The 16,330-nt window shown below is 43.5% G+C and overlaps 1 protein-coding gene across 2 annotated transcripts in view; it reads left to right on the forward strand.

Annotated features, from left to right (window-relative positions):
- tmeff2a (transmembrane protein with EGF-like and two follistatin-like domains 2a) overlaps nucleotides 1–16,330 on the forward strand; it is a 118,129-nt gene that overhangs the window by 61,498 nt on the left and 40,301 nt on the right. For both annotated transcript variants that reach the window (XM_073473695.1, XM_073473697.1), the window contains exon 4: nucleotides 524–550. In XM_073473695.1, coding sequence (XP_073329796.1) covers nucleotides 524–550 — 27 coding nt within the window. The remainder of the gene's footprint in view (nucleotides 1–523; nucleotides 551–16,330) is intronic.

Genomic DNA, 16,330 nt, shown 5'->3' on the forward strand with positions numbered 1-16,330 from the left:
TGCGGCTCGAGTTACACGCTGCCTGTTTCTTCTAAGTGCTCATCGCTATCCCTTTCACAGCCTTATTGTTAAACAATTCAGTGAGCTCAGTGTGTTTTTAGGGAGCTTTACACAGATTCACGGAGGAGTCGCTGACACACAAACACATCAAGAAGTGGAAAACGGAGCGCCTTCCCACAGATCTGCCGTGGAAAGGTCCACAGTCGGAGGTGTTATCTTTAATGTGCTGCTGCAGAATGGGGCAGATACATGCTGCTCAAAGCCTCGGGGCATCCTCACTATGGTCTCCTCTCTGTTTTCATGCTTGTGTTTCTTCTCTCGGCTTCACTCTCTGCACCATCTTTAGAGAAATCTCGTCGCGGTCAAACACACCCACGAGCTCGCAAAGTGTCTCTTCACACACAAAAGCAGACACTGACTTTGGCCCAGACGAACACTTACATATGCAGACACACACGCTTATTCAGCTAATGTCTGCGGCGGTGCGAGCCTCTGGTTAATAACTGTTTGTTCTCCTCCGCAGATGCCGGCTCAGGATCAGGAGACGACGGTAAGATTACCGGCCTCCTCCTCCTCCTCCTTTCTCTGTTCTGACTCCACATGTGTTGCTTTCTAATGTGTTTCTCTGCACTCATTGTCTTCCTCCACTGAAAACTATATTTGAAATGAAGCCGCAGATAAACAGACGTCTGAGCTGTAAGCCAAGACAACAGCAGTTTCTGTAAAGACAATTGTGGTAATTCGTGGCTCTCGACAATGGATGAGTCTTTGTAACTCATCCACTGGGTTGCACAAAAAAAAGGTTAGTTCTTGAGTCAAATCAGACTCAAAATGAGGAAGAGCTCTGGTGCACAGTTACAAACAAATCCCTGCTTAGTAAATCCAAGTTTATTGATCAATAGAAATGCTTTCCTGTCCAAAATACAATGAATAAATAAAAGCCAAACCTCCTTGCCAGGACCTAGTAAGTATAAAAGAAGAGGGTACACTGTAAGCTAGCTAAAAAGATGATTAACCCACTCATAACAGCTCTAGTTTCTCCTCCTTTGAGAAAACCTCGCTGACCAAATGAATGGAGCAATATGGACAAACATTAAAACAGACATATAACAGACAGACAGGAAGAAATCCAGTCCACTGGAAACATCAGATGGCAAAGCTTCCGCGTCTTATCACAGTCATAGTCTCTGTCAGAGCTGCTGTAAATCACCACCATACCGAGGCCTTGTTCAGTCCCAGTTTGTTCACTCAGGCTGCTAAATCCAGTTGAGCTGAGCCCGGTCGAGCTGTGGTGACTCCCCCTGTGATCTGAGGTCCAGGCAAACTCTAGGGCCACTGGCTCTACAGCCAACTGAGCCATGAGCTAAATAGCTAACGGTAGCTAACTGCAGCCAAGCATAGCTAGCAGTTGTTGGTTAATCTGGTGATATGCTGTCCTCAATGTTTCTGGAGCATATTCTACAAATTTCACTGTACACTGCAACAGAATTACATTTAATTTAGATTGTCTGCAGCTCCTCTAAGATCTGTTTTAGCATCTTTCAGCTCATTGTTTTGGTTTGATGGACAATAGTGGAGCATTCAGCAGCTAAGAAGGCAGACATTTCAATTAGGAGTTGGTGGAGACCAAAAACAGAGCTAAAAGAAGAGTGACCGTTGTTTCAACATGAGTCTTTATGAACATTGTTTCTAATTGAATGCCAGACGTGACAACTGCCAGGCAACAAAAGAGCTACTTCTGCCTGCCAGAGCTGTGTAAATTAAACTTAAAACAGCTCAACTAAACCATTGTTTCTTTTACTTTATCTACATCAGTACACATTTCATTGCCTTTATTATTATTTTTTTGTTTTTTGTCAAGTGGACTTCTGTCTGCGCATGATAATTCAAGAGGAAGCAGGGAGTGTTTACTGAGAAAACAAAACATGTCAAAGTGGCCTTGATTGCATCATTTGAAATGATTGCCGCTGTAGCTGCTGCAGTGAATGATAGTGTAACTGGGACAGAAAATAGGGATAATAAAAAACAAAGGCTTGTGATGCGTTCACTATCTCCAGCTATTCTCAAGTCTTGGCAAGATAATTTTAATAGCATCCTGAAATTTCCGGCCTGAGAGGGAGAACGTTATTTGGAGAATGCAGGAATCAGACAACTTTTGTGCGAAGGGTCGCACAGTTTTACTCCACAACATTTAATTATTCCTCATCTTAACTGTTTTTAATTGGACTAAGGTTGTTTTTGTTGTAGGACTGGGAGGTAAAAAATATGAATCCACTTATTCAGAAGATGTCCTACTGTAAAATACTCAGGGATTTGCAAAGACTGTCCAGACTACATGTGTCACAGGAACCTCGTACTCCTCAACTTTCTCATTTCGGATCGTGCAAGTGTTACATGTCCTCCTTCTCACCCTGCTGAAGGAAAGAGGGGTAACAGTGGCTGTTTCCCTCTGTGAGAGTGTGTGGACAACATTGCAATCAATAAAGACTTGAGCTGGGAACACGATTTGGGAGGGGGGGGTGTGATTAAGTGTGCGAGAGTTTATTGTAAGAAGATGGAGAGGAGCTTAGAGCTGCGAGTGACTTTTTCTGAATAACTTTTTGTGTGAGTAACTAATCATGTAAAACCTCCAGATGATTAATAATGTCATCCAACTAAGACTCTAATTTGTTGCTTAATTGACTAACAAGACTCGCCGTTAACGTCGGCGCAGACAGTCAGAAGTCGAGCTCATCCGTCAGATCGCGTTCGTACGCATGCATATATTGACTCTGGTCCGTCTCTATCTGTCCTCCTTGTGTGTTTACCCATGCAGCTCCTTCATTAACTCCCATGCATGGAGCTTCACCAAGCATATATGAGGGAGAGATTGGAAAAGAGATTAGTCCCCCCCCCCCAAAAAAAGACGGCAGACAGACGGATGAACGAGCGGAAATGAAACTGGTGCTAGGTCAACCAGAGAGAGGGAGAGGGAGAGGGAGAGGAGAGTGTGGACGGTGGAGGGTGAGAGAGGGGAGGCGGACAAAGAAATGGCCCGAGGAAAGTCACAAAATAGATAACAGAACTGAGGAAACAGACGGCGAGCGATTCAGAGATGGAGGGAGAGAAGGAGGGAGATAAGAAACACGAGGACGAAGGATCTAAATGAAACATACATTTTCATATATGTCATCTGACCACAGTATTCAGAACGTTACACTGAATTTGTTATTTGACTGGGATCGCGTGATGCAGCCGAGCAAGAAACATGACCTACACTTGAATTGTATAATCACATGTGGATTATAAATACTGGCATTAGCATTAGCAAAGTTTGTTTTCTTTATATTCTGTCGATTAAGGACCATTGAAACACACAGTGTGTGATTTCTGCCGCCATGGGGGTCTGTCAATCAAAGCGAAACTAAAGACGAAAACATGATTCAGGCAGAAATGTTCACAGATGAGGTAATGTATTAGAGTTTAAATCACGTTTAGTTGAGTCACATTTGCTGATTTTGATGTATCATCTGCAGTTTTCCTGAAGTTTTAGCAACAGGTGACCAAATGAAATGCAAATAATGTCAATGATGTCTCTGGGTTTTAACATTTCTGGGTGTTACATATCATATCTTTAAATCAGATATTGACCTCTGTCATGGAGGTTGTGTTTTCCCTCCTGTCTGTTCGTTGGTTGGTTTGTGACCAGGATCACACAAAAACTACTGAGCAGATTTCCATGAAACTTGGATGGAGGATGGGTCTTGGCCCAGAATAGACCCCATGAACTTTTGGTGCAGATCTGGATAAAGACAAAGATCCAGGATTTTTTTTCTCACTTTATTTAACATTGCATGACAAAGCATTTTTTCAACATTAATTTCTCAAATAATGCATGGACCAGCACTTGGTTCGCTTTGGTCCACAAGGGGTATATGAGTGAGTACAAAAGGTGACTTGTGTATCTTGGCAGAGGTATGCGCTCTACTGAGTGCCATTCTAGTTCGCACTGAAATGTTATGTCGTCCTTGTCAAATGTTGTCTTCTAAATAACGGGCATCTGTTACTAATGTTAACGTCGCTGGTTAACCTTTGCCTCTAAGATGTAACACATGCAATCTTTGTTTCCAAACAACACATAGGAGTGTTTTCTTACGTTCTAGTTCTAGTCTAATTTTAGAGTTTGTGATTAAATGTCAGGGAAATTAGTCACCAGAAACATCCGTACCACTGAGTAATGCCACGTAAGCTGGGTCTCACTCCGTGCTGCGTTGTACAGTGGATCACGCTTCCCAGGAGTGTTTTCAGCTTTTTATTACAAGGCATCATCATCGTTTCTCTGCAATCGTAAAAAGAAACAAAGCATTCACAGCGTGTCTATAAATACTCTGTGCCTTCCCAGGGAAAAGTCTGGAACAAAAAAAAAAGAGTGAAAAAAAAAATGCGCTGTAGCAATAAATTAATACAATTCTCATACAATAAGCAAATAACCAAATTATCCTCACAGCCCTCTGAAAACTATTCAAACAAACAACAGCCATGTATAAAAGTAAAACGTGACCACTCGTTGAACCCTTCCTCCAGAACCCCCTCTCCAATCATAGCTTAGCAGCCCTAACAAGGCACGGCAGACCTTTTCAGAACCAGCATTTAAAGAGCAAAAGTGTAAAGAGTGAACTAAACAGTGTGTTTGTCTGCTTTAACGTCACATTAGCAAACACTGCATCAGACAAGGCGAAGGAGCCTAGCGTCTGTCTGCAGTAACACGCCGTCGTCCTCTGAAAGAAAGTGTTTCCTCTGAATATCCCCATGAAAGCTCATTATGAGCGTTCACCTTCGGAGACCTCTGCGTGGTCTGAAGTAAGAAGCCCGAGAACTGTCCTTATTCTCAAGCTGTCAGATAAATGTGACGAATCGATCATTCGGGAGGAAAAAGAGACAATTAAGAAAAAATAGCTCGGGGAGGGGCAGAGAGGGTATTTGTGTGGTAGACGAGTAGAGAGGCGCAAGAAGAGGGCCAGGGCAGGAGGAGGAGGAGGAGGATGAGAAACACAAACACACCCTGTAAAGATAGAATCATAGCAGAGGTCAGAATAGATGGAGAGATACAGTAGAAGAGACGGAAAAGGGGAAGGAGGAGGGGGAGGAAGAAGAGAGCTGCTGGTGTTTTATGAGCAGGGGAGAAGGTTAAAGAAAGTGGTTGTAAAAAGCAAGTCGGACTCCTGTTGAGGAAACCAGCAGTGGAGCGCCATCCTGCTAAAAATCAAATGTATTTTAATGGCCAATGATAAATCTACACACATAAAGCGCCGGTCAGCCAAGTAGTTCCCACTTTTTTTTTTTTTTATTGGCTTTTTATACGTGTGTGTGAATGTGTGTGTTTCCAGACCAGCCGGCCGTGCATGTGTGCATGTACGCCTGTTTAAGTATCTCCTCTTGCGTGTTTTTCTGTTTTTCTCTTTTTATCTGATAAGTGAGAGCACAAGTCAACTGTGCAGGGAGATGCCCTTAAGACATGATTCTGGTCACATGGCCCCGTTAGTCAGAATCAGACATTTGTCCAAATCAAATTGTAGAGTGGACAAATTGAATTGCGCTCACATGGTCACAGAGGGACAAAGGACAACAAAAGCCTCTAAAGATTTCTGTCGGGGCTTCAACAAATCCTGTATATGTTTAGCTCTGTAATGCTCATTGGAAAGAATCCAAAAGAAAGCGATGAAGTCGTAGATTTGTGACACGGAGAGATGTAAGAAATCTTTACTCTCAGGCATGCTGCAGGCATGGCTTCATGGATGGCAGTGAGGCACTTTGGTTCAGACTGGATGACTCAACAGCTGCTGGGTGGATTGCCATGAAATGTTGGACAGTCGGGAGCAGCCTTAAAATGTGTCAGAGCCGTGGACAGCTTCGAGAAAGGGATGGGGAGATAGAAAACTGCCTTTTGCCGGATATTCTTAAGAAATATAAGTCACCACTTACTGAGGAACAAGTGTAAGTGGAGGCTGCGTGGTTAGGAAGACGTGTCCGACACATGTTCTCTCCTGATAAGTAAACAGACGGAGATGTTATCAGTTCTAGCATCTAATAACAATGATAAGAGGCATGGTACTGGTACCAGTTTACAGCCCGTCTCTGACATCAAATTCACACGTAGGCACACAAAAGCAGCAACACAGGTACCGAAACCGGCCCACAGCAGGAGGAGGTGTTTACTGTGAGAATACAGAGCTGTTTAACACGTATTTTGATAAGAAAATAGCACTGACAGCAGCTTTACAGACATGACTCGTCTAACTTGTCAGTGTTCATTTTATAATTTCAATTTTGTTGCGCCTTGACTCACCGGGCTCGTCTCTATGACCTTGCGTGTCTTCCACACGACTCCATAACCTACCGGGAGCTTCAGACAGAGAGCATCACGCTGCCTGATATTGTTGAGTTGCTCAGATTGTGTTTATTTCGGCAATTTTTCCTGCATTTTTGTGTTTCAACCATGTCTTTATTTACCACTATTACTATCTTAGTTTTGTGTGTTACCATGCTAGTATTCACAAATGAGCTCAAAGCACAGCTGAGACTGACAAGACACTGACAAATTGATCATTACTCATAAGTACCAGAGTGCTGATGCTTTGACTGAATGTCTGCAAAGTAAAGCAAAGTGATTAGGATTCATCCTGAGGGGACAATGATTGTCTGTGCAAAACTTTCATTGCAATCGAGATATACATAGTCTGGACCAACACTGCCCTGGAGCCGTGCAGCTAGCGTGGCTAAAAAACATTACATGGAGCTGATCACGAAATACCTCTGACGTATCTCTGTGAAGAGAAGCCAGTCTGTTAAAATGTTAGTCTCCCAACCAGCAACTTAAATTATTCACTATCTTTTCAAACCATAAAATGTACTTTAGGTCTGTGGCGTTTTCAATTCAATATTAAATATCTACTTTGTGAAAGAAAAACCTGTAGTAAACCGAAATTAGTCCCAAACAGAGCCAGCCAGAACACCAGTTCCCAGGATCCGTGAGGACACTCCTGCCTCGAGCCCCAAAGTCAAAGATTTAAACTCTGTCATGCTCTGTGGGCTGCCGGCATTTAACTGACCTAATTTCACTGCAGTTTTGTTCGAAGGGTAACTCTTATCTAAATTAAGTGCTTTGTCAAGGTCAAAACAGTGTCCCGTAACTTAACAGAGCCATTTTTTCAGTTTGAATGGTAAAAAACGACTCCATTATGAGTCCTTAGCGGCGGGGAGAGAGCGCCCGGACCAGTCTGCAGCCTCAGTACCAGCATTTATCAGACGTTCTTCTCTCCACCTGATTCCTTTGTGTCTCTCTCTAATTATTTGCTGAGCTTTGTTTAGGCTGAGGCTTTTTTACTATAAAGAGTTTGATCACTGTTTAGATAGATAACAAGATTGGATTTGTATATTTGTGTGCACATTCACCACCTGTCTCCACTCTTTATTTTACATTTACTTCTCTGAGTGTTGACTAATGAAAAGATAAACACTGCACTCGGCTTTAATTGAAATACAATAGCCTGATTGGGGTAATTAATCTAACGATCAGACCCACAACACTATGGATCTGCAAGCACTTCATTAATTTGAATTAGGGGCAAGGTTCCAATATGGTGCAATTATGAATTCAATTTTAATTGATCTCTTTTGGTCGGTATGCAGCGATGCACAAAAATGATTATACGAGGCAGCACTCTGCTATTATTTCATCGACTCTCCAGATATTGTGCAGCAACGTATTCAATCAAAAGCCTATTAGGGCTGATATTAGCTAACATTAAGAATAATGATGACTAATCTGAATGATACCGTCCCTGCGTCAGTCCGCGGTGTGGAGGGAATAGACGTTGAAGCGCTTGACCGTGAGGTGACCTCGCTCTGGCCGCTCCGACTTTGGAAACAAGTGGACGTTAGAAAAAAGAACAGGACGGTGAATAACTGAGGGGAGAATAGCTGGCTGACCTGCCGTTCCCCCGGCGGTTGTTTCATTCGTCGATTCCCGCTTCGGCAGCCTCCACAATGACGAGCCGCTGCCCCAGTCACACTGCTATTGCTATGGTAACCAAGTTAGAGGTTTAGGGAAGTGAGTAATCTAATCTTCCCACTTTGTGGCATAGCGATAAGGCTCGCCACCGCCAGCCCACCCAAGTGTGTGTGTGTGTGTGTGTGTGTTTCTGCTTGTCGTATTTGGTCATTCTATGCTGCATGTCTTACTCACACACACACACACACACACACACACACACACAGCCTATCTAGCCAATATGTTCCACCCTAATAGGCAGGTGAAAGCCGGAGGGGCAGATAGGCTTCCAGCCTTGTTGAAAAGTCTGAGCCTTACTGTAGCTGACGTTCCTCAACATTAAAGGAAAGCTCTGCTGCTCTTCTTGCAGATGTTTTTTTGGTGAATCTTGAGGGGAAAACAGCAAACGCTTTCTGCAGAGTCAAGTATTCAGCGCAACATTTTAGATCAATATCCCCACAAAGAAACACCAAGAGGCTGCCCAGCTTCACACGCAGCGTTGCCAGATTGGTTTCAGGCTTTCCAGCACAATAATTGCTCAAAATCTATCCACAAAAACACACTCAAATGTTATCAAATAGATAAACAGTACTAATGAATTCAGTAAATAGCAACAATGAAGAAAAATTTAAGAGGGACAGCTCAAATACAAACAAAAATAATAGGTTTTATCGAACTTGGCGAACAGCAACAGGCCTTGACATCAGCCTAAACTCTCCACACAGATGCATATGCAAGCGTACGTAACGTAGGTATGTTCGTAACTGATGTTATATTAAAAGTCCAATTTGTAACATAGTTGTTTTCCTAAACCTAACCAAGTAGTTTTAGTGCTGCGAGTGTATGAAGAAGGTCTGGTATCCCGGTTGTTGGCACGCTGCAACAGGCATGTTGTTGTAGAAACGGTGATATACTGCATGTCGGCTTGGCCGTCACTAGCGGTCGACAGTCGTTTGATACCCTAAACTTTATCCCATACAGAATTAGCTTTAAGAGAAACGTCTGTAAAACATTTAAGAAACGTCTCACATTGTCACAGTCTTTTCCTGTTTTATCACAGTTTGATCCAACTGGTTCAACAAAACATAAACAAGCTAAACGTTACAGAGGAAATCCGACTTTTAAGTGAATATAACATTTATTCCAATGAAGCTTGGACAATTTGGCTATTTCTCTTCATGCATAAATGTAGCATATTAACTAGGTGTCATTAAAAGCAACTGTTGGGTGGGATTATTTTGCGGATCCTCTAAATTGTTTGAGGGGAATGTGTGAATTAAAACATTTTAAATGCAGCAGCTTTGTGCCTGATACACATAACCAGTCATCTCTATGGCAAAAAATAACATTTTCATCGCTCCATAAGTCACTTTAGATAACAGCAGCACTGCATGTTCGCTTTATATTCAGACTGGTGATTGTGAAACAAAGATAAAAAGGTCTTGGACCTCGGCCCTGCAAACATGTTGTATACACAAGCAGCTCCATTCCTCACAGAGCACTGCCGATGAATACGAAGGGGCGTGCGAGGCTCATTGTAATGTACATCAAGATAGCCCCGACGTTAAAGCAGATCTGTCTCACGCTCTCACAGAGCATACGTTCGGGCGCCGTACATGAGAAAAGCTCGGCCGATAAGCCTTTATTTTGGCACGGGGATAATGTAGTAATGTAGACTGAGAGGGATAGGATCTGCAAATGAGATAGAAGCAAAGCCGTTATATCCCTTCATCCCCGCACGTTCACTCTCTCTCACACTCTCTCCCTCCTTTTTCCATCTCTCACCTCTGCCGCTCTGGCTTTCCCTTCATCTCTCCACGGGAACGTATCCAATCATACCACTCTGAAATTATTATTAAAATTTCCTTTGCCAGTGTGTGCGAGTGTGTGTGTGTGCACAGCAGGGGCTCTGAATGAGATGAGTCGGGGTGGCTTGTGGCGGCGGTGGTGGTGGTGGTGGTGTTGGCGGCGGCGATGGTGGTGGTGAGGTTTCAGACAGTGCCCGGCGTGAGACGGGGGCGGCGAGCGGCAGCCGCCTTGTGTCAGAGCTATCAGAAGGAGGGTGGGTGAAAAGTGGGATGGAGGCTGATGAGAATAGCGGGGTCACCTTTGGGCCAGCCCTCGCTCTCTCGCCGGCGTCGGGGATTTTATTGTCATATATTTTTTTGTCATCCGGAAAATAATGGAACAGGGCTGAGACGGAGAGCGGCAGGGGTAGGGGGAGGAAGATTGCGCCAAATCGAGGGGGGCCCACGGAAAAAAAGGGAGGCGCCGACAGATATTGGGACGGAGAGATTGGGAGGATTGGATTTTTTTTCTGTAATGGCAGGATTTGACTGGGATTAAGAGAAGGGAACAGGGGGGAATCAGGTGGGCACTTCAGGAAGGAATTTGAGCCGTGTTGTGAGGAGGCGATTTCATGGGGGGGATTTGAAAACGGCTGCTGTTCTGAACTGCCCCTTCCAGCCCGAGCGTAAACTAGCTGGCGGGTTGTGAAAATTTATATCCAACTTGAGAAAAAAAAAGCGCACGCGTAGCAGCAGTTTCTCATAATGTCAAAACATACAGCGGATAATAGAGCAGCGGCGAATCCGAGCGTACTATATATCAGCTGAGTGATATTCAGTTCTGTTGAGCCCTCGCCATCTGCTGTGTACACTGTCTTACAGTGTAGCTGCCACGGCTGTAAAGACTGTACTCAGGGAAACAGATAGGATGTCCCAGATAAATGAAGGCTCATAATCCTTCATGCAGCAGCGGCGGCGACATCCGCCCGCCCTTTTGGCCCCTTCTCTGGTGATTTCAGGTCACGGCTTCTTCGTCTGCTAGCCTGATGAAAAATAAAACACTTGTAATGGAGCAATCACGCTCGTCTCAGCTTCCTCTCTCTATTTCAGGATTTTAAAAAAATATTATTAACACTATTACTCATTATTTTAAACATGCCCAATTTATTCATAACTTCACAGGTTTTCAGTCTCCATGGTGATATGCTTGTGAGGCTTTTTTTTTTTTTTAAGTCCTCTTTCCCTTTTGAGATACTGGAAGCTGAGCTCAATTGATGTCCTTTTTTTCATTTTTTTTTTTTTTTACAGTTTCTTCTTCCCCTGATCATTCTCCACGAGTTACAGTTTGGTCAAGTCCCAGATTTCTGTAATCACGCCAGCTGTCATTTCCCTTGTCAGCAACGAGCTACCGCGGCTCATTAGAGAGCGTGTGTGGCTGCGTGTGATGCTAGCAAAGCAATTTGAGCTACGAGCTCCCAGAGAGATGCTGGCCTCAATTCCTGGTACGTAGGAAGGAAGGAAGGAAGGAAGGAAGGAGGGGATAGTGAGGAGTCACATTATGCTCTCTCTTGTGGGTCATTGTACCAGAGAGAAGAACATTTTCTCATTTGCTTGAAGATAATTGCAGCAGTTATTATTCTGCTGATGCTCAGTTAAGCAGTAACCCTGAGCAGGTCATTTTATATGCGACTTGTATTCACAGCTAAGGTGTAATACCTGCCGGACCGCTTGTAAGATGTTTGTTTGTTTGTTTGTTTGTTTACAGAAGTCATTACTGTTAATTATAGAAAGCTGTGATCGTAGAACAGACGATTACCCCCCGGCGGTTACAACAACGGGCTCCATTAGTCCGCAGATTTTACAGTTAATGTTGGATATCATTCCACGCTGCTGGCTTCTGGATAAACACAGAGGTACAGATAATCCACTGTCACTTTCAAATGAGAAACACACATTCGCAATGAGTGAAATGATAATATCAGCTTGACTGTATCACTGATGGTGGCAGGAGATCAGCAATAAACTGTGGGTCAACATATACAGCTGTAACGCTCACAGACCTGGCTCGGCCCCTGAAAAGGCCCAGTGAAGGACCCGTAAAGGATTATTTAGTCATATCAACGCGTGCCCTCGCTCTCCCTCCACTACAAAAACAAATGCAGAACATCTTCACTGTTATCAACAGGTGGTCGTGCCTCCTTTGACGCTCGCTACCTCGTGGCAACTATCATTAGCTCCAGCACTGCCCTCCTGGCTATCGCTCGCCTCTTCAGCCTGAAAGACGGTCATTACATCATTATTTGGGTCTAAAGCCCCCCCCCCCCCACACACACACACACACACACCTGCCAGCTCCCTCTTTGTCTCCTTTTCTTTCCTGGCATCCTGATTTATGTGCAGGTCGTGGCATAGAGAGGAAACCGCAGTGCAAGTTTGACATTTTGACGTTACATACAATAAAATACACTCACGCCATTCTCCAGGGCTTTCATTATCAAACAGGCTACATTTTACTAAAGCTAGAATAAATAAAATGTTTATTTTCGTTGTTATAGTAAGTAGAGCCTGACCAGCGTATTGATCGGCTGACAGTATATCAGTGTTGGCCTTTATGTTGCATTGACATGAAAAGGTTTTTTTATATTATAATGCAGAAAAAGATGCTCGGGTGATTTATAATGGTTCAATTCCAAGTCGAGTTCACTGTTGAACTGTAAAATATACCGCCTCCTTTACATATCGTTGTGTTTGAGGGATCATTGCAAAATTGTGACATCGACATAATAGCAAAAAAATGAGGTCAACAGTATTTTGCAACCTAAAAATACATAAAAATGTACAACGGAACAATTTTTCACGCCAGTTTTTCCTCCATGTACAGCATTTTTGTGTTCCTGTGCCTCTGTCTCTGCTATATTTCCCTCCTAACCTAAATACAGTCTGAATCATCACGAAACCAAAGGCGGCAATTTGTGATTCTTCTCATCGACAGTGCAAATGAGCTCTCCGCTCCCTCTCTGGAGGCCCCTCCACAGCATTGGGCTCCACATGTAAACATCTGACGGCTGTTTATTTGTGGGCTTCGACGCTCATCTTAGGACTGGAGCTCCAAACTCCCTCGTGGCGCTTAAGTGGATGGGGGAGAAAACTAAAGGCTTTGTGTTTTGAAGGCAGAACATATAGGTTGTGCTTTGGGAATGGCCCGGCGCGGCTGGCAGTTTGTTTACATTCAGGAAGCAGATCATATTGAGGGTTGGGACGGTGAGCTCGCAGGGGAGGAACAGTCCAAGTGTTTGTTTACTCTCTGAAATTTCATCCACAGGAGAAAGCGCTCGGATTAAAAGTGCAGAACGTTGAAGTGAAATCTAGTAGAGAAATGATTTATTTGTTCCAGAAGGAAATATTATAGGTGGAGACTTTTCTTTTGACCTCCTCAGCATATCCTTAATAGTTGTTTTAAATGGAAAAAAACACAAATTTTATCTGTGCTCAGATCTCAGATTAACTCAGATCTCATATTGTAACTTGTTCAGAAGCTGATCGAGGAATAGTCAAGTGTGATGAAGACTTGAAACACACTGAAAATAGGCTTCTCAGTCTGTTCGGAGACATGCTGTGTCCAGCAGTTAAGCCGCTGAAAGGAACAAGATTTGAATGGATTTTTTTTCAATGGATGAGAGGAAGGGGATGTAATTTTTTAACCCTTTTCAACAAGGTGATTGTATGGAAAAACACTTTTCCAAGTAACACGGTGGACTTGAAACATGCGTCGATTATTACATTCACAGTCGGGGACGTCGATCTTTGTTCCAGTGGCCTCGGCTCTGATCAGCACCGCAGCTCCTCTGTAACACTTCTAACTAAATAGCTCAAATCAAAACGTTTAGTCAAAACTTCACAGTGATTTCCTCTTTCTATCAAGGAGTATAGTGTGGTGGAAGATTGAACCAATACCAGTACCTGGAACTTGGTACTTAACCCTCTCTGCTACATTTAGCTTTTCCTGCTCATCAAACTAGTCCTATAAGAACTAATAAAATAGTAAACACCAAGATGCACATGTGCTGCCCCCTCCTGGCGCACAACGTCTCCACTAGTTGTGGCTGCACCTTCGACCGATCGGGAGTTTTGAGTTTACATTTTGACCCGTTGAGCTTGCCGTAGCGGCTCAGTGTTGCAGAGTCAATAATGTGACGTTAGCAGTTATAATTTAGTTTCCAGAGCATATGAAATATTATATGTGCCTGTAAATAAGTGCACACATATTGTTTAATGTTAAGTATGTGAAGTAAAACGTATCGTTTGATGCTAACGCCCCATTGTGTGATTGTCGCCTAAACCAGACAGCAGCTTGTGAAACCATCAGATTCAGCACAGGCCACTAAAGCAATTAACACATTTTGTTAATCATTGTCTGATACATCCGCCTCTACAGAACCAGTTTTTGTCCATGTGATGACAAAAGAAGACGAGAACTATAGAAAATAATTTGTCCCAGTTGCCATAAAATACCTCAGTAACGGCAGCTCCTCTCTGAAGCGAGCCTCTTACCTCAACACACAGCACTTTATATCTGTCTTTTTCTGGCTCACTCTCAAACACCAGGTGCTCTTTTTGATGCAGCTGCTGTCATGTGTCTATGTTAATGTGTTTTAATGTGTCCTGTGTTTGACTCGTGCACGTCGAGCTTTAGATGCATCTCGTGCACGCGCCAACAAAGAGCAAAGCTCCGCCTTTTGCCTGCAAAAGGTAGACAATAATGCATTTTCTATTCTTTTCTATTCTTTTTGTCTGAATGTGGAGAACAACCTCGGCGGACGTTTTCGTCTTTATTAGATTGTTGCTGTCGATCTCAACAATAACTGCGTTGAACGAGGCTATTGTACCTGTGGGAAGCTCAAGTAAATATCTTCAGGTGTCTCTGAAATCTGCTGCTGCCGTTTCCCTTTTTGCTTGTGGTATAGATGAAGACTTCTGTTGACTGCTGAAGGCCATTCCTGCACAAGGACGGGGAGATTGTGTACGGGGGCTGAACTCCATGGACGAGTCTATTCTGTCTCTTTTTACTGTGTATGAAGTCTCTGTTTTTGAGTTTGCTGCCAGAACAATGGTACTGTTTTAGTTGTCAAGTCACTTCCAATCACAGCAGGCAGAAGTTTTGAGAGGAAAGCTCTAATAAACCAGCTGTAAACTACCTGCGCAGCTTCAAACAGCAGGCTGACAGAGGTAACAACTGACTGGTGAACGTAGTGGAGCATTTAGCAGCTAATGAGGCAGGTATTTATCTCGGGAGATCAAATCAAACAACAAAATACTGAAAAATTAACTTCAAAACAATACTCAGATCCTCAACCACTTTAAGCGACTGTTGAGAAAATAATTCTGTAATATGCTGTTTTGATGAAGCTGTGCAGAGCTTGATTAATTAATGAATTGATTAGCCTCCAACTATTTTATTAATCCCGGACTAATTTCATTCATCAGTATGAAAAAGTCCAAATCCTCTGATTCCAGCTTCTTGAAGGTGAATATGATCTCATTTCTAATCTGAATTCATTTGGATTGAGGAGAAAACAACCTCGGGCTTTGGAAACACTGATTAACACTTTTCACCCTTTTCAGGTATTTTACAGACCAAAAACAAAGAGATTCATCGAGAGAACGATCAACAGATTAATCGAGAACTTAAAAAGTAATCATAGCTGTAGCCCAGATATTTGTGCTGTCGGACATCTCAGCCAGTAATCACCAGCTCATGGCTCTTCTTATTCTTCCTCCACACTGATATGACTTCCAGCTCCTCTCCGGTCTGATCCCCAGTCCTCTATCCCCTGTTGCTCTGTCTTTAGCCCCAGCCAATCCTCTCTGGTGGTCTTGTGCACACAGGATTAGCCATTAGCCTCGTAGTTTTCTCTTCCTCTTCCTTCCCCTGTGAGCGAACCCTGCCACCATCGCCAGCCGTCCGGCTGTCCAAGGCTTCTCTCCAGAACTCAGCGGTGTGCGATTGGCCCTGCAGGCTGGAGGCGAGATTAGACGTGGCATGGTGGGGCTCAGTGGGCAGCAAGTACACACTGGTGGAGTTGGTACAGAGTAGTCGCAGGCTGGAAGCTGACGTTTCCTGAGATTTTTCTGTCACTGATGCATAATGGAACAAGCAGGTGATGGGGACAGAAGGGGCACGACTGTGCCAAGATCACTAAAGTGTGTGTTTGCCCAAGGACACAGGGGTCACTGGATCGGATTGTCAGGGGATTGTCTGCTCAGAGGAGGTGTGAATGCAGGATGAAGGTGCAAACATTATTATACATCACAACACACATCTAAACTGATTTGGTGTGCTTATTTATGCCCTATAACTTAAAGGATAGGGACAGATTTCTTAAGTTTACCTAATGAAATTGCCATTTGTAAGTTGAAATAGTTACTGATTATGTCTCATGTCCTCACAGCCATGAAGCGATGCCTTCCTACCTTTGTTTGTATCCTGGTAAATCGTATGTAGGTTTGTTGCCAA

The sequence above is a fragment of the Pagrus major genome, chromosome 9 (assembly GCF_040436345.1).
Source record: "Pagrus major chromosome 9, Pma_NU_1.0".
Taxonomy (NCBI): domain Eukaryota; kingdom Metazoa; phylum Chordata; class Actinopteri; order Spariformes; family Sparidae; genus Pagrus; species Pagrus major.